The sequence below is a fragment of the Drosophila elegans genome, unplaced genomic scaffold (genome assembly GCF_018152505.1).
Source record: "Drosophila elegans isolate 14027-0461.03 unplaced genomic scaffold, ASM1815250v1 contig_149, whole genome shotgun sequence".
In the NCBI taxonomy this organism is placed as follows: domain Eukaryota; kingdom Metazoa; phylum Arthropoda; class Insecta; order Diptera; family Drosophilidae; genus Drosophila; species Drosophila elegans.
The window spans coordinates 11,002,844-11,024,295 of record NW_024545513.1 but is presented as its reverse complement, the minus strand read 5'-3'; the positions used below and the strand labels follow the sequence as shown (position 1 = coordinate 11,024,295).

The window sequence follows — 21,452 nt, the reverse complement described above, 5'->3', positions numbered from 1 at the left end:
TCATATTTTTTTTAGTAAAATTTATCATATTTTCCTAGAAAGAGAAAAGACTTGAAATTTAGTCTTTCGTTAAATCCATATGACTCTAACCGAACATAATAAACACACAGGTTTTAACATTATAATTATATTGGCACCACGCTATTAATTAATGTTACCTTTTTTTAGTTATAAGTAGCTTCTGCATAATTCCTTTTTGTTTTTATTTTAGTGCTAGCTTCCGTAGTTTTATTATCTATATATGTTTATTAAACATAATTTATAAGTTTTTTCAGTAGAAATAAAATGGCTCTACGCATTAAATACCAATAATCATATTTTTCCTTATTTAAAAAGAAATGTTGTTCAAAGAAAAGTAATTTTTCTGCAAACTGTAAACTATAACATTATGTAAGCAGCAAGTATCGATAACGAGTTGTTTCATTCCTAGTTGAACCGGTTTGCGACCAATGTTGGTTAACAGCACAACCGGTTCCAGCTGAAGGATTTTCAAAATGGCATTTTCTTTCGCCCTTCGTTGTTTATAATTGCTGCTCGCTGAAATCGAAGCGATTTAGTCCTTTCCAAAGGAAGTTAATAAGCTAATAAGGATAAACAGAGTGATTGGATACCAAAGGGACCATGTTGGAGACCAAGAGCATTGCTGAATTGGCCTTTATAGATCGAGAGACGCCGCGCAAGCGCAAAAGGGAGACCGCGCCCCCGCCCCTTCCCTTGACACTGGAAAAGGACGCTCGACAGGATGCAGCTGTCCAAGTGACGTCATCGAAATCCGAATCCTGCTTCACCAATGCCGCCTTTAGTTCCACACCCAAGAAGCTAATCGGCCGACGTCGTTTGGCCAAGGAGAATAGCAATCCATTTCCAGGTTTCGAGGTGAAGTCCATTGCCGATCTTGCCCAAAAAAAGCAGCAACCAAAACAACAACAACAGCAACAACCATTGTCCACAAATCCTTTCGAGGTCCTACGAGATCAGCCATCCAAGAAGAAGAAGCGCGAACACGCCTGCTTCGAGAATCCTGGCCTGAATTTGGAACTACCCGAAAAGCAATTCAATCCATATGAGGTAAGTTCGATAGTAGAAGGTATAGTTTTGGTACAGTATATGCTCAACTTATTTAGTCGTTCACTGATCATAAATAAACGGCTATTTAAACTATGCATATTATTTTCCGAATAAGCATATTTATCAGTTCAAAATAATAATATTAAGTTACTTCCTTAGCTAAGATTTAGTTTAGGTACAGTAAATACTTAACTTATTTATTATTTCAACATTTAAGATAATTGAACTTCACACTTATTTTAATTTGTACAATTTGTTTCCGATTTTAATTTGAATTATGTTTTCGTTTTGTTAACGTATTTCTTTTTCTCGACACCTTTATTTAAGAACTAAATAAGTCATGTTTAAGTGACTTAATAAATATTTCAAACTTTATTACTCTTACATTTTTATCAGCGGAAATAAAATTTAATAATTTATAAAATATTTGTTAAGCGCTAATAAAGCTTCTGGTGTTATGTGATAAATACTTAAATTAACAAATTAAAATTGACAAACTGTTTGTATGCTTCCAGGTCATCCGCTTGGCAGCCACGCCGGCCAAGGGATTCGTAAATCCCGGCCTGAATTTGCGTGGCAGCGATGCCCCGGCCTCACTGAATCCCTTCGAGATCCATCGCCCCAGTGAGGCATCCGAGGCGGCCTGCAATCCCGCGGGTGTGGCCAATCCGGCCCTGGCCGATCGGGATGCCGATGCCGAGGAACCGCTGCCCACCAGCCTGAAGATCGGTCTGCCGTTCACCCCGACCCTCGGCTGTCGCATCGACTTCCACGGCATGTCGTTGGCCCAGTTGACGCCCAGCAAGCTGCTGGCCGAGAAGCTCGTGTTCTCGCCAGTTCCGGCTCCAAAGCGCTCACTGGGTGCCATCAGCGAGGAGTCCTCCTCGATGGACATTGGCAGGGAGCTGGATCGCTATCAGCTGGAGCTGGAGAACAGCATCAACGAGGCCAAGCTGAGGAAGAATGGCGTGGAGTTGGAGCCACCTAAAAATGCCAAAATTTCGGTGTTCATGGAAACGGATGCGCAGGAATCGATGATGCAGGAAGTGCAGGTCAGGGGTGACCCAACCAACCAAGTGGAAAGGCGTCTGGTTTGCACCAGGAGACGCACCCTCACCGAAATAACCGAGGATCCCGAAGTGGAGGAGACCAAAGAGCAGGATCTGGAGCAGGAGGCGCTGCTCGAGCAGGAGAGATTGCTGGAGCGGGAAAAACTCCTCGAAAGGGAAAGGCATTTGGCGCGAGAGCAGCAACTGGAGCGGGAGAAACTGCTGGAGAGGGAGAAGCATTTGGAGCGGGAGAAGCTGCAGGAGCAGTTGCACGAGCAGCTCAGGGAGAAGCTGCAGGAAAGGGTTAAGCAGCTGGCGAAGGAGAAGCAGCAGGAGGATGAGGAGCAGCTCCTCCTGGAACAGCAGCAGCAGCAGAAGGATGGGGAGGGGGAAGATGTGGCCTATGCCTCCGAGTCCGAGGAAGAGCCCGACGATGACCTAGACTTCAAGGCTCCGGCACGCTTCGTTCGCGCCTATCGACCAGCCGCCTTGCCCACCAAAGCCACCAGCAAGGAGTCGCTCCACTCCATCGCCTCCAGCAAGTCCTCGAAATCGGTTGATACCAAACCCACTGGCGGAATGAAGAGTATGATAAGAAAGTCCATCCGAAGACTTATGCATCCCACCCACTCTTCACCCGAGAAAACCGAGGATAAGGAGGCACCCACTAACAATCATCAGCATCATCATCATAACTTGCTGAACAGCATTCGGCACAGTCTGCGGAGGCGGCCCCAAAAGTCCACCGATGTGGAGCACCCGATGGAGCCCACTTCCGCCGACATATCCATTGTCGACAGCAGTGAGCGGACCATGAAACTCCGCTCGAGCGTCCCCCAAACCGAGTACATGACCATCGACCAGTTGACCAACGAGAAGAAGCACACGCTGAGGAACAGCATTCGGCGGTCCACGCGGGACGTGCTGCGCCATGTGTTCCACAAGAGCCACGATGCCTACGCCACCGCCAAGTGAGGGGGCATGTTCCTCATCCCGCTTAGGAATGAGTCGACTTTGGGGCATTTAAATTGTCAAAAAATTATAGAGGCAGCCAAGTAATCTATGGTCAGTTTTTGGGGATTCCTAAGTTATTGCAAAAGAATTTAAACTATCAAAACAAAATTAATATATGATCAGCTTATGGGAATTCTACTTGATAAGAAGATTCCTAAATTACCTTGTTGTTACAAAAATATTTTAATTGTTTAAAAATCACAAATTGAAAATTTATCTATAGGCAGCTAAAGGAAATCATATTTTATAAGGAGTTTCCCAAAAAAGCTTATTGAAAAATAATTTAAATTGTCAAAAAATCACGCTTTTCAAAGGTAATCTTAATTTATAAGGAAGTGTCATAGAAAACTCCAAAGTTCTTAAGTTCATTTTCAACGAACAATTCAAAGACATCCTTAGTTTACTGACCTCTATTTATATTTTTTTACCCATTCAAAGTCCACCCATTCCAGCAAGGTATTAACTTCATTGAACACTATTTTTAGCACCTAGTTAAGTTTTTAAATGCACCCAAAGATTGTCACACAAAACCAGCAAATACCGAAAGGAAACCTATTTCATCTTGAAACCAAATCCATATTTTAATTTTTATAAATGGAGAGTTTTCAACTAGTTTTATCAATATTTTTTTTTTGAATGTATTCAAGGGAACTCCCTAAAAAATTTGCAAATGTATTCACACAATGTTTATAGTATTAAGTACTTGATGTTTGCACGTTTATTCATATATGTAATGTTTGTCAATGTCCTTTTATATATGCTTTTTAATATATATAACATTTGTTTTTTACATCAACTTTTTGTATGCATTGTGATTTTCTACTTATATAAGGGAAACGATAACAAATAAAGGCCGAAATGGGATAGCATTATGAACCGAGAAGTTCTATAAAAACGGGGATTATCGTAGGAACACCTTGAGCATTAATTATACCTATTTTTGGACCAATGGTTTTGGGGGCTTACTATATAAATATATTTTCTTTTAACAAGCATGGAATAATTTTCCATAACAAGGCAATTTTGAATACAGTTACTTATTTTAGACTGTTAACTTTGAAAATCTATTTCAATTTCCAAATTTTAAAATCTTACATCTTATTTGAATATTTATTTATTTTTGTATATTTATTTTAAGTAATAATATATTTAAATGCTCGGTAAGAAGTTAATTGAACTTAGGAGTCAATAACTTTGACAAGTTCTGTCTTACGAAAAACACTTTGTATTGTATTAAAACAACATCTTTATTTTTTCTACAAAACATTTTAATTTGTTATTAAGCTTTTAAGATTATCTTTTTTTCCTTCCCCTTTTATTAAAAATATTCTCTTTAACGGACAACTCTTCTTAAGAATATGCAATATGCAATATATCTTAAACGGACAACTCTGTTGGCGGACAAAAAATGCTGGACAAGGATAAGTTATTTATTTTAAACGAACAACTTTATTCGCGGACAAAAAATAATATAAAATAAAAGAGGGAAAAATGTTATAGGAATATATTATACACAAGTAAAATTCCTTTTTTTACTGACACAAAATATAAATAGTTCTCTTGAACAGACAACAAAGTGTGTTATTTCTGCAATGGCTTCCAAATGGGTTTGGGTTATGCATTGATCTACTTATATACGGTTTGGAGGAGAGGTCGCCGCCGCTGATCCAGTGGCTTGTAGGCGTGCTGATAGACGCTGGCCAATCGCCAGTGCTCCGGATAGCCGCCCTGTCCGGCACCGCCGGCCTGACTTTGGAACGGCGGCACGAGCGTCTCAATGTCGTAGTTCTTTTTGGCGTATGGCTGCCGGGGGCGTGGCACCACCAGCACCCGCCCCCCGCCGCCGCCACCACCACATCCCGGCTCAATGCCCACAAAGTCGCCGGATGCATTGTGCTTGGGCACTCCGGCTCGAAAGGCCGCCTTGCTGGTGAGGCAATGGCCATGTCCGTGGCCTCCGAAGGCGGGTGCTGGACAGCAGCGTGGAGCCGGTGCCACCTTGTGGCAGAGTCGACGAGCTGGTCGCCTCAGCAGGACATCGCGCTTGCACGGAGGTCCACCCGTGGGCCGGCAATCCATGGGCTGGCACGAATCTTGTCCCGCATCTGGACCCAAGTACTTTTCCCTCAGCGCCTGATAGGCCTTGTCGCCGAGCAGGGGCGACGATTGATACTGCTTGGCCAGACGATCGGGCATTCCGCGTCCGGGCAGCTCTGCCAGATTGCCGAAGCTCACACCGCCATTTGGTCCTCCGATGCCGGATCCTCGCCGGCGACACTGCGAGGCACTCGAGTCCCGGGACACGCTGCGTGCCCGCTGTCTCGCCGGCGGCGAGTAGTCGCATCCACACGGATCCTCGCGGTCCAGGCGGGCTCCTCCGAAGTCCGTTCTCTTTCGCAGTATGTCCTTGTCGAAGAAATCCGCCTCGCCCAAAGTGCTGGTGAACACACCCGCCGAGCGACCCAAATCAGAGGATTGCTCTTCGCGCGGCGTCTTCACACAGGTGAAGACAGCCGGTCCGGCCGAGTCATTGGAGCCATCGATGTGCCTGGCCAGGCGCGGCTCGTCGCCGGGATTGGCCGGCTTGAAGTCCCAGCAAATGGCCAGGTCCATGGGACCCATCTTCTTGGCCGGTGCCGAGCCCACGCCCCGCAATGGATCGCCATGGCCCAGGGCTCGGGGCACAATGCCGCCGCCGGTCTTGGGCCGGAACACCTTCATCTTGGTGCAGTGCGTCGGCCCCGCATTGTGGGTCTTCACACCCACGCCCGTGGCAATGGGGTCTATGTCCAGGGCCAGTCCGGCATGACCACCCGAGATTTGTGCCCTGCGAAAGGCCAGATCCGCCACACAATCGGGCAGCGGCTGGTGGTCCAGATTGTCCTGGTGCATCCGCTTGGCCAGCTCAAAATTGGCATATGCCGGCACCACCGGCGAGGGACAACGCTCGTTCGGCTTCTCCGTGATCGAGTGCAGCGGCATTTTCTTGATCAGATCGGGATCCGGGTCGCACGTACGTGTGGCAACCGTGGGCAGTGAGATTAGGTCCTTGCCGTTGTCCAATACGGAGAAGTTTAGCTCACTGCCGCGCTCCAAATGATCCGTATAGCGATTTTGGGCAGCCGCCAGAGCGGGAAACTCCCGATACTTGATGGGCTGTGTGTCCCTCGTGTCCAAAGTGAGGCGATCCAGTGGCAGACCGTCGTGGTTATCCCTCAACTTCTGATCGAGGAGCTGCTGGTGCGAGGGTAACCGGAACTGTGGCTCCGTCAAATCGCCTGGCGTGTATCCGAGTTCCGGGAGGGCTGTTTGCGACATGGTTGGTGGATGGATGGATGGTCAGAGGTTCGCTTTCAGGTTCACTTTTTACGTTTAGGTGCATGGGAGTGGAGATGAGATGAAATGAGATGAGTTGATGATGAAGATGGGTTATGTACACACAGATGGGTTAACATGAGGTTAGTGCATCTAATTAGAGGTTACAGAGTCATATTAATATTTTGAGGAAAAAAAGGGTATTACGTGCCAAGACCCTACAGAGAAAACGAAAATATTAATGGGTAAAATAAAACAAAAAATTGTTGCGAAATTTAAACTCCAGTTAAATAAGTACTGCTTATCTTCCATTTACAATACCTCAGCGTCGTACTGTATGTTAAGTTCTACAATTTTAACCTTCACATTAAAATTTAAAAGACTATCAGTATCAAGATAAGGCTTTATTATTTGGTACCTGGTAAAAAGCTAATTCAATCAAAAATGCAATCTTACAAAAATGCTAAATTACATTTTTAAAAAGTGTTACGAATGATATGGAAGATGAGTATGATAATAAAAATAGTAATTATTTTATTGGTATATAAGAGCTAGATAAAGCTAAAAAATCGAAGTGCGCTTGTGTACGTCACTATCGATAAATACTAACATTAAATAACAAAAAATAGAATGTGATTTAATAATTTATTTGTCGTTCGGTTTTCCAAAATATTATAGACTCCAAATAAGTTGGCCCTTAGATTCCTTGCTTTTCCTTATCTTCTATTTGCCTTTGCCTTTGTCCTTGCTCTTGCCCTTGCCCTTATCTTTATCTTTATCCCTATCCTTTCCCGTGTCCTTAACCTTTTTCTTGTCCTTAGTCGTTGGCTCAGGAGGTGGATTCGGCTTGTGGCGATTTTCATATGAGGCCGCGGATTCATTGGCATATATAGCAGGTCGTGTTTTCGAAAAAGCGGTGACAGTGCGTCTTCGACGTTTTTTTCCGGACGCCGCACAGGCTGCTAAGAAAGCCTTGGGTGGCATCTTTACGGTCTTCTCGGGCTAAGAAATGGGTGCGGGTGCAGGTGAAAGAGACAGTGAAAGCTTGGGGTGAACTAAAAACTACTAAAATATGGTGTACATTTTTTTTAACTTTCTGACTTATAAACGAGAAACCTTTTAAAATATAGCGTTTAATTATGTGTCGTAATTATATTTATTTTTTTATATATCGACATTTTTTATACCGCCAAAAATAGTTATAAAAATCGACACAACAACGAAAAAGTATTTTATAATATATTGAAAATTTCTACATATCTAATATCGCTAAATATCGTTTTAAAATCGATGAAATTGATACAACATTGAACAACTATTAACTTTATTTTGTCTTAACTGTAAAGAAAATTTCTCTACTTTAAAGAAAACATTTTTATTTAAAATATTACAATAAAACAAGAAATCAGTAAAACAAATATATTTAATTAAGTTTTAATTAATACAAAAAAAAAAGTTTATGTTTTCTACCTTAAAGAAAACATTTTGATTTAATAAAATTATTTATTTAATATTAATTTTTTGGGAATGAAGTGTCTAAATGAAAAACGGTGTGGGTGGTGACCCACATGGTGACCCCTACTTACCACCAGTTGGCACTTGGTGCGCTTGTAGCGCTGGCTACGGTCGAGCACGTCCTGAATTTGCCGGAGGGCCTCGCACTTGGTCTGGCAATTGGGGCGCATCCAACGGGGATCGCCCTCCTGGCCCAAGGTCATCCGCTGGTCGCAGGCCAGCGCCCTCCGGTTCTCCCGCTGGCAGCTGCAAAGGTCGCGCGGAAAGGCCGCGAACTTGTACCGCCCACTCAGACAGGCATCGTAGTGGGCGCAAAAGCTGCGCGTTATGCGCAGCGGAAGGGCAAAGGTCCCACGATATTGCCCAAAGGAGTTGCCCTCCCTGGGGATTTATTTACCAGTAATAATTAATATTAAATATTGGGACATTCAAATCCTTCGCAATAAATAATGCCTTTGACAATCAATAGACAAAAAACTTATAATTAATATTCAAATCCTTCTCAATATAAAACGCCTTTGAGAATTAAAAGAGGTTTAATTTAAAGGAAGAAATCCAAAAAATTATTTATAAAAATTATATAATAAAACAAAATTTTTAAATAAATTAAAAAAAAAAACCTAAAGGATTTTATTCTTTTGAAAACTTACTTTTATCACAAGATCTTATATACATACATTTTTACAGATATAAAAATATTAAGGTTTTGTATAAATAAGTTTTATGTTTTTATAGGCTTTCAAAACAAAATTTGATTTAATATCTTTGGAAAGTATAATTTACAGTAGATATAAGATGTTTTCAAAAAGAGCTTAAGCTTTATTACATCACACAAATTTAAGATGTTCACAATCACATTAAAAAATTTAAAATTGAATAATATTTCCAGTTTAAAAAAATGTAATATAGATATACAAAATGATTTGATGGGATTAATTAAAAAAAGTTTAATCAAAAACATTGAAAAAAGTAATACCTTTGAATATCTACTATTTATTCACATATTATTTGAAATACTCAAAAATATATAAGATTATACTACAAATTTTCTATAAATAAATGTTAAGTTGTTAGAATTCTTCAAAACAAGATTCGATTTACTATGGAATAGTTTTGAAAAGCATAAGCTACAGTTCATATGGGATATCTGTATCACTTAAACCACATAACAGAACTATAAATAATACATTTCCCAAATCTGTATATATATTTTCTATATTTTAGTTGGTATCTTCCCCAAATACGTACTTTTTAACTCCGGGCAGTAAATGTCCGTTTTTGGCCGCCAGCACCTTGGCGTTTTTCTGTAGTCCTCGTGGGCGGGGTGGGGAAAATCGCGGATACTCCCAATTGTTGAGACGCTTCGACTCAAATCGGTTCTCGAACTGCAATAAACAGACGGATATCGAAAGTTATAAGGATGGAAACAGGGGCTTTGCCAGAAGTCGAAAGACACCTGTTAGGAAATCGGTCTCTCGCCTCGAGTAATTCCCTTATTTATGGTCCCCGGGCAAACAAGCCAATTGATAAAAAAGCCCACCCCATATCATCCGAATCGAAAACCGGAACCAACCCCGGAACAAAGGGTCTAGGACTCCAGAAATCCAGAAATCCAGGAGGTGGGACCAATTACACGGCGTAATCTCTACGCCGGAACATGTGTAGAAAGGCATTTGTCTAATGCCACTTAATGCCTTGTTTGTGTTTGAGTTTGAGTTTGAGTTTGTGTTTGCCTTTCGAAAGTTTGGAAGCAGTCGCGTTAAAAAACAGAGGCTCTGATCCTTAAGCCAGGGTCATTTATCAGAGGGATTACCCATAAACAGGTATAGGATACGAGAAATATAAAAAATCAAATGTAACAATATGTCCGCAATTTATGAAAATTGTTTGTCATCATAAAAATAATATTACAGAACTGAATAGACATTCGAACAAATAAAATATATATAAACAACAAAGAATGAGAAACCTAATTGGAATGCAAGTTATCATATAAACATGATTTGTTATTATAAAAGAAGAATAATTATTAAAAATAATTCAATTTTAAGAACTAATGTAATTGAAAAGTAAGGCCTTAGACTTAATAGATTTAAACGAAATATATTTTATATATTAAAGTTATTTGTGTTATATTTCCGAGAAAATCATGATGTAAGGCCAAAGTTTGAAACTCTTTGCTTCCCAGAAAGTACGGATGTGACCTAGTTAAAGGAAGTTTTAGTGGTTTTACAACTTTGTTAAAGGGACCTTCAGGTCTGAGAAGCTGAGAAGTCTTCCCACGCGGACGGATTTCAATTAAGGAATGCAAATGGCCAACCGCTGGTAACTCGATACTCGGGAAACTGGGTTGTCAACACTTGATTGAGGCCTTGATCGATGGGTGGAGTGGGCGGAGTGGGTGGTGTACAGTAGTGGGTGGTACAGTGGGTGCCACAATGGGCGATTTGGGGGAGTGACAGGGCACACACGTTCGCAGCGTTCGCAGCGCGTGCCTGGTCACCACAATGGATGTTGGCACTGTAATTAAATTTGCACGGCAATTACACAATACACCACTTCCTTTTGCTCTTGCTCTCGAGCAAATTCCAGCGTGAAAAATACAAATTGATTTTAAACTCAATTAGCAACAAAGGAGCTACAATAGAGATTACAACACTTGGTCCAGATGGATGGCATTGGATGGGATTGAATGGGATTGAATGGGTATGCCATAGAATAGATAGTTTGCACCCCTTGGGTTGAGATGTGTAGAGGTCACCCCTCCACAAAGCGATGATTTTTATGGCAACCCTCTGGGGTGCAATTTATCACATGGTGTCCTTGCATTCGCATCCTCATCCTCATCCGCATCCGCATACGCAGGATTAGACAGTCAAAAAGCTAGTTGATAAACACGTGCAAGGATGGATGGATGGGATGGGTATGAGATGGGATAAGTTGTGTTCGGATACCCCATGGCTATGAGGTGCTTTTTGTATCGTTTATATATATATCCTGCTGCACTTGTAGCCAAGGACTTACGGGTGGCACAAGTCCTGGTCGAGGCGACAAAACCACTTAAGCTAATTTCACGCTCTGTCGATGACTGTCCTTTGGTCCAAAGTTCCGTGTCCTCCGGTTTTTGGTAACTCCTACTCCTCCTTCTTCTCCACTTCCTCCTCCTTTTATTCCTTCAAATCAATTTCCCGAACAGCTGTCGACTTGGCCAATTGGAAAACCATTAAATGAAACCATCACCAGAATATTTTCTTTGCACTTTTTAAGAAATATGTATATATTTTTTGGTGAAATTCCTTCAGTTTCTCGTCAGTTAACCGATTCCGTTGCGATTGTGTGTGTATATGGGGAAATAATTCGAATCGAAGGGGGCCCAAAGGCAAAAAGCGAAAAGGCCTGGTCCAAAGTTACCGTTACCAAGTAAATAAACTTTAACTGTCGCTATTTGCAAATGTGCAAGGGGCGAAAGGCAAGGGAAAATGCGTACGTCACTCAAAAACAAAAGCCCAAAAAACAGGCGACACACTTTTCATTTTTATAATGCTTACATTTTAAAATCTTTGAATTTTTATGAATGAAATAATAATCTGTTTTTAATATAAAAATGCAATTAAATCCAACTGCTTAGCAAATATCACGACAAAATGTTGTCAAGCAGGTCAGATAGTCAGAATTATACGTAAATTAAGCAGAAAAAGTTTACCTATTTGACTGTAAAAAATAAATTAGCAACTCTGAAAGCATATAGTATTTATTCTAGTCAAAATATTGTAAACTAATTAATGACAGGATCTAAAAAAAATATTGGTTTACAAGCACAACAAAACAAATTTACAAAAAAACTTAAAAAACAAAAACGGATAGTAAAAATATGTAGGGCTTTGAAGTTAGAAAATTTAACTGCTCGGACTTAAGCTTTAATTCCAGCCAACCATTTTGTCGCCTGGCCATTGTTTTTGTTTATAGACGTCTGTACACCCACACCCACAAAAATAGCAGACTGTCGGAATGCAAGCTCCTTGTTTCCAGGATGGAAAAGGATAGCAAATTGGTTGCCATTGCCACGTTGTTGTTATTTTTGTTATTTTCGTTGCGAAAATGATTACATGCACATTTATATATATATAGATAAATGGATGTATTTATACCGTTACCCGTACCAACCAAATTAGGCCGTTATTTATAGAAAGCTGGCAACTCTGGCAGACAGCCTCCCAATAAAAGAAAGAAATACAGGGTGTTTGAAGCTCACCTGCTGCGCGCTAAAATTCAGGGCCATTTTTGAATTTTTTCAATATTCCTTTTCCTAAATTTTGAATTACAAAACAATTTTTGCGGCAAGGCTTTGACTATTTGTTAAAATACAGACCCAGTCTGACAGCTGAGACACAGGTGGCCCTGTTTTTTCCCAAGAGGGCGGGGCTTTTCACACAGGACACGCCCGTTTTTGGGGGGTTTGGGGGGCGGTTAGCATCTGGTTTTGCCAAGCAAAACGTCCAAACAAATGGAAAATCCAGCCACACCAGCTGAGGTCCGAAATTCAGGGGGAATTTTCACTCCAAGAGATTGAGGAATATCGTAAAAGTCCACAAAAATAACTCATAAAGCACGTTTATGTTCTGTTTATATGTATGCATATTAATATATTATATTTGTTAGTTGTCTGGCTTACATACACACCCATGCACAGTTTAGTTAGAGTATAAACAAATATCACGACTTAATTTCTAGACAAAAAAATGTAATTAGTACTAGTTTATGTATGTCAATGGTTTAAGATTACTTGGGCTTAACATATAGCTTAGGATTTTTTCTGTAAACTATATATTTATATTATACATCAAATCTGTAGAGTTATAAGATATTGCATTTCGTATTATAGTGTAAGGCGCAGTAAGCATTCGATAAGTTTATATTAACATTGGAAATTTTACACTTTAACCTAGTTTAATAGAATTTCAAAATTACAAATCGGGTGAATAAAATTAACTTATTATTATCATTTTACCATCTTACGTTTAAGAATTTATATTCAAAAACAAAAATGGGAAAACTTTCTTTAATTTTAACGCATTAAGTATTTTAACCTTTGGTTAAACGTTGTAATCATAATTTAGCAGGTCATAGGGACATTCATTTTTATTCAAAAAATAGTAAACAAAAGACTTGATTTATGTGCAGTTTGTTTTTCAACTAGTCTAGAGAAACCAGGCGTTCCTGGTGCTAACCATCCAGTAGTTAAATAAATTAAACTTAGGTTCAGTTCCGCTTAAATAGTGTAAGGTTCAAATACAGTTCTTACTTGGTGTCCTTTTATCAGTTGTAAGGGAACTTTTAGTTTTTCTTTGAGGTTTCTGGTTAGACAACTATTGGTTATATATTGTAACCGTAGGTTAACAAGCAAACTCCATTCATTGTTTCGGTTTGTTTAGCTTGTCGTAGACACTTTCCCTGACTTTCTTGTTTACTAACTTGTGGCTAAATATTTTAACCGTAGGTTAGCAAGCCAGTTAATATTATTATATTATGTTCGGTTGCGACACCCTGCTTATTGGGCTAGCGACAGGCCAAGTTATCCGTTTATCTGATACAGGATAACCGCATAGGCCACGCCCCTTGCCGCCCCCCCACCTCCTACGGGGGAGCGAAGAAATTTTCCTCGTTGAAGAGGCAACTGGTGGCGAAGCTGGAGGCGCCGGCGCTGTCTCAGGGGGTCTCCAGCACATGGTTGAGGTAGGCAATGTAGCAGATGGCCAGCTTGAGGATCTCGATCTTGGAGAGCTTCTTGTCCGGCGGCAAAGTGGGCAACAGCTTGCGCAGCTCGGCAAAGGAGACATTGAAGGCCTCGACCCGAATGCGTTCCCTGGTGGCATGTGCCGTCCGGTACTTCAGAGTGGCCCTCCTCCTTCGACGACGCTCCTCCCGCGACAGACCTACCAGTTCCGAGGGATCCAGGTGGGCAATGGGCGTGGTCCGGCGACGAGGGGCCGGCGTGGGCGGCGGAGGCGGGGCCGGCTGGGCGGCCGTTTCACAGGCCATTCGCGCCTGGAAACGCTTGTCGATGTCCAACGTCGTACTGGCCGCATAATCCTCGTTCACCAGGTGCGGATTATTCGCACCCACCATCTCATCCTCATCGGGCAAATAGTAGCGACTCAGCGAAATACTCTGGGGCGGACCCGCCGCCATGTGGGTCATGTCGTAGACCATTTTGGAGCTCCTTGTTTTTTCAACCTTGAGGGGGAACTCGGTTTCAAGCTGCTCTGCCTGCTCCCAAAAGCTGAAAAGGGATTAAATCGGGGATTAAGGTATTATATACATATATATATACAATTAAATTATATAAATGATATTATAAAGACCATCACTTAACCAATATAAAGCCGATTTCAAAGTGGCATTACCTTAAAATCAAGTTATGATGTACTGAGGATAAAAAATCTACTTAACAAAACATATTTGGCTTTAATTTTTTGTTCAAAGCAAAAGGGAAATAGTATCGAATTAATTTTTAATTCATACAATGTTAGATATTGCGGAATCATTCACCCCAATATCTGCAAGCCCTCAAATCAAAGAGGTTACCACTTGCATTATTTATGGTTCATTTGTGGACATTTATGATGAAGGGTGAAAACACACCCCTTTCGCCGCATTCTGTTTGCGTTTGCTATTATTTTCATTTATTTTTATTGTACTTATTGTGTTTATTGTTTATTCGCAGCATATTTTCACACCTACACAAATAGCCGAACAATCGGCACGATTATTCGCCCGCGGGAGTTGGTAAACCTCAAAAATCGTAACCCCTCAATTGGTAAATTTGGAAATTCGGTTTACGTATGATTTTATATATATGTACATTATTGATTTAATGGGTTTCTCTGAAAAGTCGCACAAATTGCATTAGGTCAAATACGTGCCCATTGCTCTCTTGGGTTTTCTCAGCAAAAAAGAGAAGGAATCTGATCTAATTTTAAGAAGTTTCAGGGATTCGTAAATCCCCAGAGGCTCTAAAACCACAGTATCTAAGTAAAATAGTGCACATGGTGACGAACGTTAAATACGTCACCCAAACACTTTTGGTATTACTTTTGAGATTTCCGGATTTTTATAAATTATATTTGAATTTATATATATAACATACATTTTCAGTTTAAAAAAATGAATTGTACCAAACCTTATACCAAAGCAACTATTATATATATTTGTGACGGGAAATCATAAAACTATCAATTGGCAACGATTTTATATGTCACTTTTTAGGTATTTAATATTTATATTATTATTTAACTAGATTTTATAAGCCATTTGCTATAGTTTTTTGCATACATTTGTTAACTTTCCAGCACTTTAAAACGTTGTTTGGCAGTTATTAATGTTGTACTATTTAATGCAGTATAAATTTAATTGTCATCCCAATTTATTTATTTAGAACGACTTTAAAATTAAATTATTATGTACTTCATATTTGTTTATATATTTGTACATTTTTTAATGGGATTTTTGTTAGTTTTTCACCTATGTACATCCACTTTAAAAACTTTAACTTACAGCAGTCACAGGTGCAGAATATTCCTAGATTGAAGATATCTTTGTTATCCACTGGTCTTTTGCTGCTCGCCTTAGGGACACGTAAAAACGAACTGACTTCCGGTCAGTAGACTACAGCTTCCTTTATAGCAAAAAGCCAAACAACCCCATTTTCTGGCAAATCCACCAATGCCAAATAATCCACCCTCACTGACAAGAGCCAATTGTAGCTAACAAGATGGCGATGATTTTGCCAAAAGACCGCCCCTTTTTCGCCAGAGAAACCACCCCCTTGGATGCTGTTCGAGATTTTAAGTTCAAATGCGCGCCCAACTTTTGTGCCTAACAGCACTGTTTAAGTGACGTTTACAGCAACCGGTTACCGGAGGGCGGTTAAACTTTCTGTTTTTTTTTTTTAACAATTTAACAAACGTGTGTTTGTGGAAATAATATAAGAACAAATCATAAACATTTTCTGCCTTTTAAATTTTTTTTATTATTTCATAAGTATTTATTGGCTTAACTGAAAAAACCATTTGCTGATAAAGAAAAAAATGAGTAGTACAAATAACCATCCCTGAAAATTTCACAACTAAAAAAAAATTATATAAATATCTTGGGATTTCTCTTCAATTTAGCGAAATAATTTAACAGCACCCCAAACGGTTAACATTTTTGCGCATAACAGGACTGTTGCCTATCGATAACAATCGATACACTTCTTGTTATTGTATTTCATAACTACCTCACCTTGCTGTTTTCCTTGCATTTTCCGGTAAATAACAAAATTAATTAATCAAAATGAACATTGGAAAACTGATCACCCCACTGAGGAGCAGCACGTGGTCGGTGCGGAGCTACGGAAAGCACAACAAGAAGTTTCTCTACAAAAATGGCCAGAAATTCGAGGGTATTACCTACTATCCCAGGTAATAGATTTGAAAAAGAAACCTAATAAAGTGTTTTAATGGATTACTTTGCCTTTGCTCAGGACCCCGGATCACCAGGATCCCGCCGTGGAGCCGTCGAAACTGTTTCGGGTGCAGCGCATCAAGCCGGTCAAGGGTAATCCCTATTGGGAGAAGCGAATCCTCAAGGATCTTGGGCTGGATGGCAAGCAGAGCGACTTCACGGTGGTCAAGAACATCCCGGAGAATAATGCGCGCCTGTGGAAGATCAAGCACCTGGTGAAGGTCACCCCGGTGACGTTTCCCTATGGAGAGCCCACTGCCCAGGATGTCCGGCACACGATACTGAAGGAGAACGGCGAGTGCCTGGTTACAAAGGACCTGGGACCCATTGAGATCCGGCTGGAAGCTCGCCAGGATTACGATGAGCAGCCCAAGAGACTGGACACCGACCTGCTGCGCAAAGATGCCCGCCTCAAGTGGCTAAATCCCTGGTAGTTACAATGCCCTCTTAAACTTTATTCTTTAAAATATTCTCAAAAAATACAATACGAAATGTGAAAGAGGCTCTAGCATGCATCACTAATTGACTACCCTTCTAGTTGATGGCCATGGCCACCTTCTTCTCGAGCGTTTTGCAGCCGGAAATGGCGAACAGGCCATGCGTGCGATCATAGCTAATGGATGAACTCAAGATATCACCGATTATCTGTTTATCGGGCTGGCGATGCCAACGGCGGAACTCGGCCTCCAGGCACTGCACCACATGGACCTTCTCCATGGGCAGGAACGGAATGTAGTGGTCGATGACATGCGCATCGATCAGGGTGGTCCTCTTCAGTCCGCCATCCAGATTGTAGGCGGCCTTCTTCAGCAGCGCCTCAAAGTCGCTCAGACGGGTGTCCTCCCGCAGTGTACCATGCTTCATCAAGTTGCCCAGTTGATCGGCTATATGACTGCCTGCCGTGTTGGAGAGGAATATGAAGATGGCCTTCGTATTGTCCGTGCCATCGGCGAAGGCATTGTAGTCCACCAGCGAGGCGAGCGTGTCGAACACGCCACTGGGCATCTTGTCCACCTCGTCGAAGATGAACAGGGATCGTGGGCAGCTGCGCAGGTGGGCACGCACCTCGCGATTGATCCGCGCCTTGTAGAGGCCCACATTCTCCGCCTGGGGGAAATCGGCCTGGCCCAGATACTTGGCCACATAGCCAGACTTGGAGCCCTCCAAGTACAGAGCCTGGGCAATCTGCTCCGCCACAAAATTCTTGCCCGTTCCCGGCTGGCCGTGAAAGCTGAAGACCAGCGGCTTCCTCGATTTGCTGCTCTTGCTGAAATGGGCCATCAGGGCCGGCACAACATGCTGGGCCACAATGTGCTGGCCAAACAATGTCCTCTTCAGCGATGCATTCAACTCTGCCGGGGAATCACCACTTTAAAACGTAGGCACATACATACATGCATATATTTAGTAGCCCTATATAATTACCATTTATGTCGCCCGGAATGCTGCGATCGTCGCAGCACTCGGTAAATCGGCAGTACGTATACTCCTTGAAGTAAGCACCTATTCCCAGGGCCCCGAATCCTATGGCGCTCATTGTGATGGGTTCCAGGGATTCGAGGGGCCGCGGCTGGATCACCAGGAGCCCAAGGCACAACGTTAACAAGGTTAGAAAGCTCATCTTGGATTCACTTTGTTTGCGCTCATTCAGTCCGATAACGATAAATAAATAACAGCCGGCGCAAAAAAACAACAATAAACAGTTTCAAGAACAACCGCTAATATATATATATACTCTTTGAAAAATACTGTCTGTTTCGCAGTGAGACCTTGACTCAGTATTTTTCCGATTCTCCGCTCTGGTCACACCCCGGCGAATTTGTTTAGATTTACCGAGTTTTTTTTTTGTTTGATTTGGATTCCCCGGGCTTGGAATCGAAATTGGAATCCACCTGCAAGATGCGCCTGTGTCCGCTGGCCGTGCTGCTCGGCATCTTCCACCTGCTGCTGGCCTGCAACCACTGGGTCCTCCGCGAGGAGCAGATTGTGCCCAAACTGGACTCGCCCTTTCACATGCGTGAGCCCCAGAATCTGGCGGCATTTCTCCAGCAGATCAGGTACAGTGAGTACGTGGAGCGGTCCTATCTGGACTTGCTGCGCAAGCGGGAGCAGATAGTGGAGCACCTGCGGTTCTCGATGAGATTCGGGGAGGACCTGGCGGAGCAGGCCAAATGCGCCATGGACTACTACATGCTGGAGAAGCGGATGTCCTACCTGAAGATCACGCCCGAACAGCTGAAAAGGATCAATCTGCCGGACCAGCGACAGCTGCATGCCCAGAAAAGTGCCTCCGCGATGGGAATGGAGCCGATTTGCAGCGATTATCATCGCCTGAGTGTGGGACCTGCCACCTACGATCATCTGGATAGTTTTCGACCCGAGGTCCTGGCTGCAGCGTTCTTGGAACGCGAGCACGACACCAATGTGGGCATGGCCACGGTGGAGCTGACACGTCGATTTGCCGTCGACGGACTGCAGCATCATCCGGCCTCGTGGAAATTCCACACCCTGAGCTCCTACTACTGGCGAATGCGGGGAAACGCGCGGGAAGCACTGCCCTGTGCCCGATTAGCTGCCCTTCTGGCTCCACCGATCTTCAAGGACATTCCCCTGCTCAGTTTGGGCACTATTCTGTTCCGAATGGGCCGGCTAGCCGATGCCGACTTGATACTAACCGCTGCCGTGGAGCACGCCCCACATGTGGCCGAAAACCATGTGGTCTTGGCCTCCGCTCTGGCCATGAAGCACGATTTCAATCGCTCGCTGCAGCATTTCGATGAGGCCGAGCGTCTGGACCCCAGCACATTGCCACGCACTCAGCAGGTGCGAAATTTCATCAGCTGCCTGGAGAATCTCACCAAGAAAACCTCCAAGATGTATAGCTATGTGAAGTACATGAAGAACGAGGTGAAGGAGTTCAAGAAGCTGAAACATCACATCTCCCAGAACCACGAACGCTTGATCCAGCAGCAATTGCCGCTGGGAGCGAGACGATTGCTTCTCGGCCTGGATGCCCAAACCAACAATGATGATCTCCATCGCAGGGGACAGTATTGCAGCACCAGGACACCGAATGGCTCCGATGAACCAGTGCTCTTTTGTGACTTCTATTCGGACATGCAGATGCGACTGGAGAGCAAGGATGTGGATATAGACGTCCTGGAGCGTGATCTCAAGGCCAACACGGATGCGGTCATTCGACAGGTGTCCACCGAGATACGTAAGCAGTTCAATCTGGAGCAACTGAAGGCAGCCAAGGCACAAATGCCCGCCAAAGCAACCAAGGCCACATAGTAAATGGTCAGTAAATGGTCACCACACAACTGGCACACATTCCCCAAAAACTTCGGGTCACAAACTAGCTTTTACTTTTAATCTGTTCATATAGTATTAGGTCGTGTGTGTGTGTGTACATAAGTTAACCGAGATACTGGTTAAGTCTGCAGGAATAGTTTAATCGGACTAGGCATATAAGCAGGCAATGTTCGAGCGGAGGTTTTGGGTAGCACTATAACCAGCTTGAATAGCTAGATAAATAAATAGCGTATTTAATGTATTCCCCAAGTCTTAGGTTCTTAGAGAAGTAGATTATCTGTTTGTTTTAAATATTGAAGCATTTTATCAATTGTAAACTCGTTAAACATTCTGTAAACGCATGCAATTATGGATTTCACTTTCTTTGGTTGATTTAAAACATTTGTGTTAATTTTTGGTTATGTTTTAAAGAACAGATTTATAAAACCCACTTTTTTCGTTAAAATCAAGTATTTATTTAATCAATTCTTTTAGTCTACTTCTTTGACATTAAAGCTTAGCTTTAATTAAGGCCAAGAATTCTAAAGACATCTCTAAATATTATTAATATGTGACACGTTCGATAGGAATTAAGTTGTCATTTTAGTCTTTTAGGAAAGTGCCGATACCATTTATTTTTAATAATAATCAACAACATGAAGGACCAGGACCTCCCCTCGAATGTCCCAACAAAGTTTGGATAATCGCGACTAGGCTATTGCGTATTTATATTTAACACTAGTTTAAACCCATTTACTATACAACACCCCGTTCTGTTTGTTAATCCTTAAGAAATTTACAAAAATAACAACAGCCATGAGCTAATCGATGAAAACAGAGTTCCTGAGTTCAAGTTTCTTTGGTGGATCACCATTGGATCTGCTGGGTGTTCAAGGCCTCCAAAAGATGGGATAAAGTGGCAAAGGAGTGGTGGTGGCCATCAGTACCGCCATTCACCAGCAATCCGCTCCAGCCGCAATTCCGTGCACCCTCGTAGTCCAAGTCCGGTTTGTTGCCGATGTGAAGAGCCTGATCCGCTGTGATCTGCAATCTTTCCAAGGGGATTTCAAAGATCCCCGGATGTGGCTTCATGACACCCGCCTCGTACGAAGTCAGGATGAAATCGAACTTGCCGGCGAAGTCCATCGAATCGAGAACTTTCGGAAGTGAGGGGTCAAAGTTGGAGATGATGCCCACACATTTGCCGGCATCGCGGACGCACTGCACCAGTTCCTGGGCGCCATCGACATGATTCCATCCGGCTTTGGTCCGGTAATGGGCAATTAGTTGGCGGCCAATCCTATCGAGCTTCTCAGCTGGCAGCCCCTGGTCCACGCAGCCAAAGGTTTGGGTCACCAGTCGGAGCCACCACTGCTGCCACTCCAATCCCGGCGAAAAACGGCCAAAGTTTGGATGCTCCCGGCTCATCGACTTGAATTGCTGGCGGAAACATTGCTCCAACCGACGGCGATCCACTCCGGTGACCCCGAACTCCTCCGCCGTTCGATGGTAGCGAAGGAGCGGATCCTCCAGGCGGAGCAGCGTGTCCGTTACGTCGAAGGTCACCAGGCGAAAGCGTTTCAAATTTGCAACGAATTGCGAAGTCAACGACATTTTGGCACGGCCAGTGTGGCCAGCTGTCACGCTTTTTGCCATTGGGTACTACGTTTACGCAACTTTTATTTTGAATAA

General features: G+C 42.6%; 8 protein-coding genes across 9 annotated transcripts; 3 read left to right on the top strand and 5 right to left on the bottom strand.

Annotated features, from left to right (window-relative positions):
- The first annotated feature begins 490 nt into the window (after positions 1-490).
- Positions 491-3,927, top strand: LOC108137201 (serine/threonine-protein kinase dst2). The gene is made up of 2 exons (XM_017258791.2): positions 491-1,068; positions 1,584-3,927. The coding sequence occupies exons 1-2, from the start codon at positions 622-624 to the stop codon at positions 3,090-3,092; spliced, it is 1,956 nt and encodes a 651-aa protein (XP_017114280.1). The 5' UTR covers positions 491-621; the 3' UTR covers positions 3,093-3,927.
- A 61-nt stretch (positions 3,928-3,988) lies between these two features.
- LOC108137202 lies at positions 3,989-6,449 on the bottom strand. Its single transcript, XM_017258792.2, has one exon. It carries the CDS (start codon positions 6,447-6,449, stop codon positions 4,758-4,760), a length of 1,692 nt encoding a protein of 563 aa, XP_017114281.1. The 3' UTR covers positions 3,989-4,757.
- LOC108137203 (protein Flattop homolog) lies at positions 6,449-12,324 on the bottom strand. 2 transcript variants are annotated; one of them, XM_041710847.1, is made up of 4 exons: positions 12,214-12,324; positions 9,210-9,346; positions 8,033-8,342; positions 6,449-6,493 (listed from the first exon to the last, which is right to left on the bottom strand). In XM_041710847.1, the coding sequence occupies exons 1-4, from the start codon at positions 12,238-12,240 to the stop codon at positions 6,491-6,493; spliced, it is 477 nt and encodes a 158-aa protein (XP_041566781.1). In that variant the 5' UTR covers positions 12,241-12,324; the 3' UTR covers positions 6,449-6,490. The 2 variants fall into 2 exon arrangements, with proteins under 2 accessions (XP_041566781.1, XP_017114282.1); XM_017258793.1 differs by lacking the exon at positions 6,449-6,493 and adding an exon at positions 7,078-7,448.
- A 275-nt stretch (positions 12,325-12,599) lies between these two features.
- Positions 12,600-15,602, bottom strand: LOC108137081 (helix-loop-helix protein 1). Its single transcript, XM_017258606.1, has 2 exons — positions 15,516-15,602; positions 12,600-14,241 (listed from the first exon to the last, which is right to left on the bottom strand). Exon 2 carries the CDS (start codon positions 14,169-14,171, stop codon positions 13,668-13,670), a length of 504 nt encoding a protein of 167 aa, XP_017114095.1. The 5' UTR covers positions 14,172-14,241; positions 15,516-15,602; the 3' UTR covers positions 12,600-13,667.
- A 608-nt stretch (positions 15,603-16,210) lies between these two features.
- LOC108137205 (39S ribosomal protein L30, mitochondrial) lies at positions 16,211-16,968 on the top strand. The gene is made up of 2 exons (XM_017258796.2): positions 16,211-16,423; positions 16,486-16,968. The coding sequence occupies exons 1-2, from the start codon at positions 16,296-16,298 to the stop codon at positions 16,898-16,900; spliced, it is 543 nt and encodes a 180-aa protein (XP_017114285.1). The 5' UTR covers positions 16,211-16,295; the 3' UTR covers positions 16,901-16,968.
- LOC108137204 (torsin-like protein) lies at positions 16,901-18,144 on the bottom strand. The gene is made up of 2 exons (XM_017258795.2): positions 17,892-18,144; positions 16,901-17,818 (listed from the first exon to the last, which is right to left on the bottom strand). The coding sequence occupies exons 1-2, from the start codon at positions 18,085-18,087 to the stop codon at positions 17,001-17,003; spliced, it is 1,014 nt and encodes a 337-aa protein (XP_017114284.1). The 5' UTR covers positions 18,088-18,144; the 3' UTR covers positions 16,901-17,000.
- Positions 18,145-18,259: 115 nt separating this feature from the next.
- On the top strand, positions 18,260-20,599 carry LOC108137183. The gene has a single exon (XM_017258766.2). The coding sequence runs from the start codon at positions 18,366-18,368 to the stop codon at positions 19,758-19,760; it is 1,395 nt and encodes a 464-aa protein (XP_017114255.1). The 5' UTR covers positions 18,260-18,365; the 3' UTR covers positions 19,761-20,599.
- Positions 20,472-21,396, bottom strand: LOC108137184 (rhythmically expressed gene 2 protein). The gene has a single exon (XM_017258767.2). It carries the CDS (start codon positions 21,372-21,374, stop codon positions 20,628-20,630), a length of 747 nt encoding a protein of 248 aa, XP_017114256.1. The 5' UTR covers positions 21,375-21,396; the 3' UTR covers positions 20,472-20,627.
- Positions 21,397-21,452: the final 56 nt, after the last annotated feature.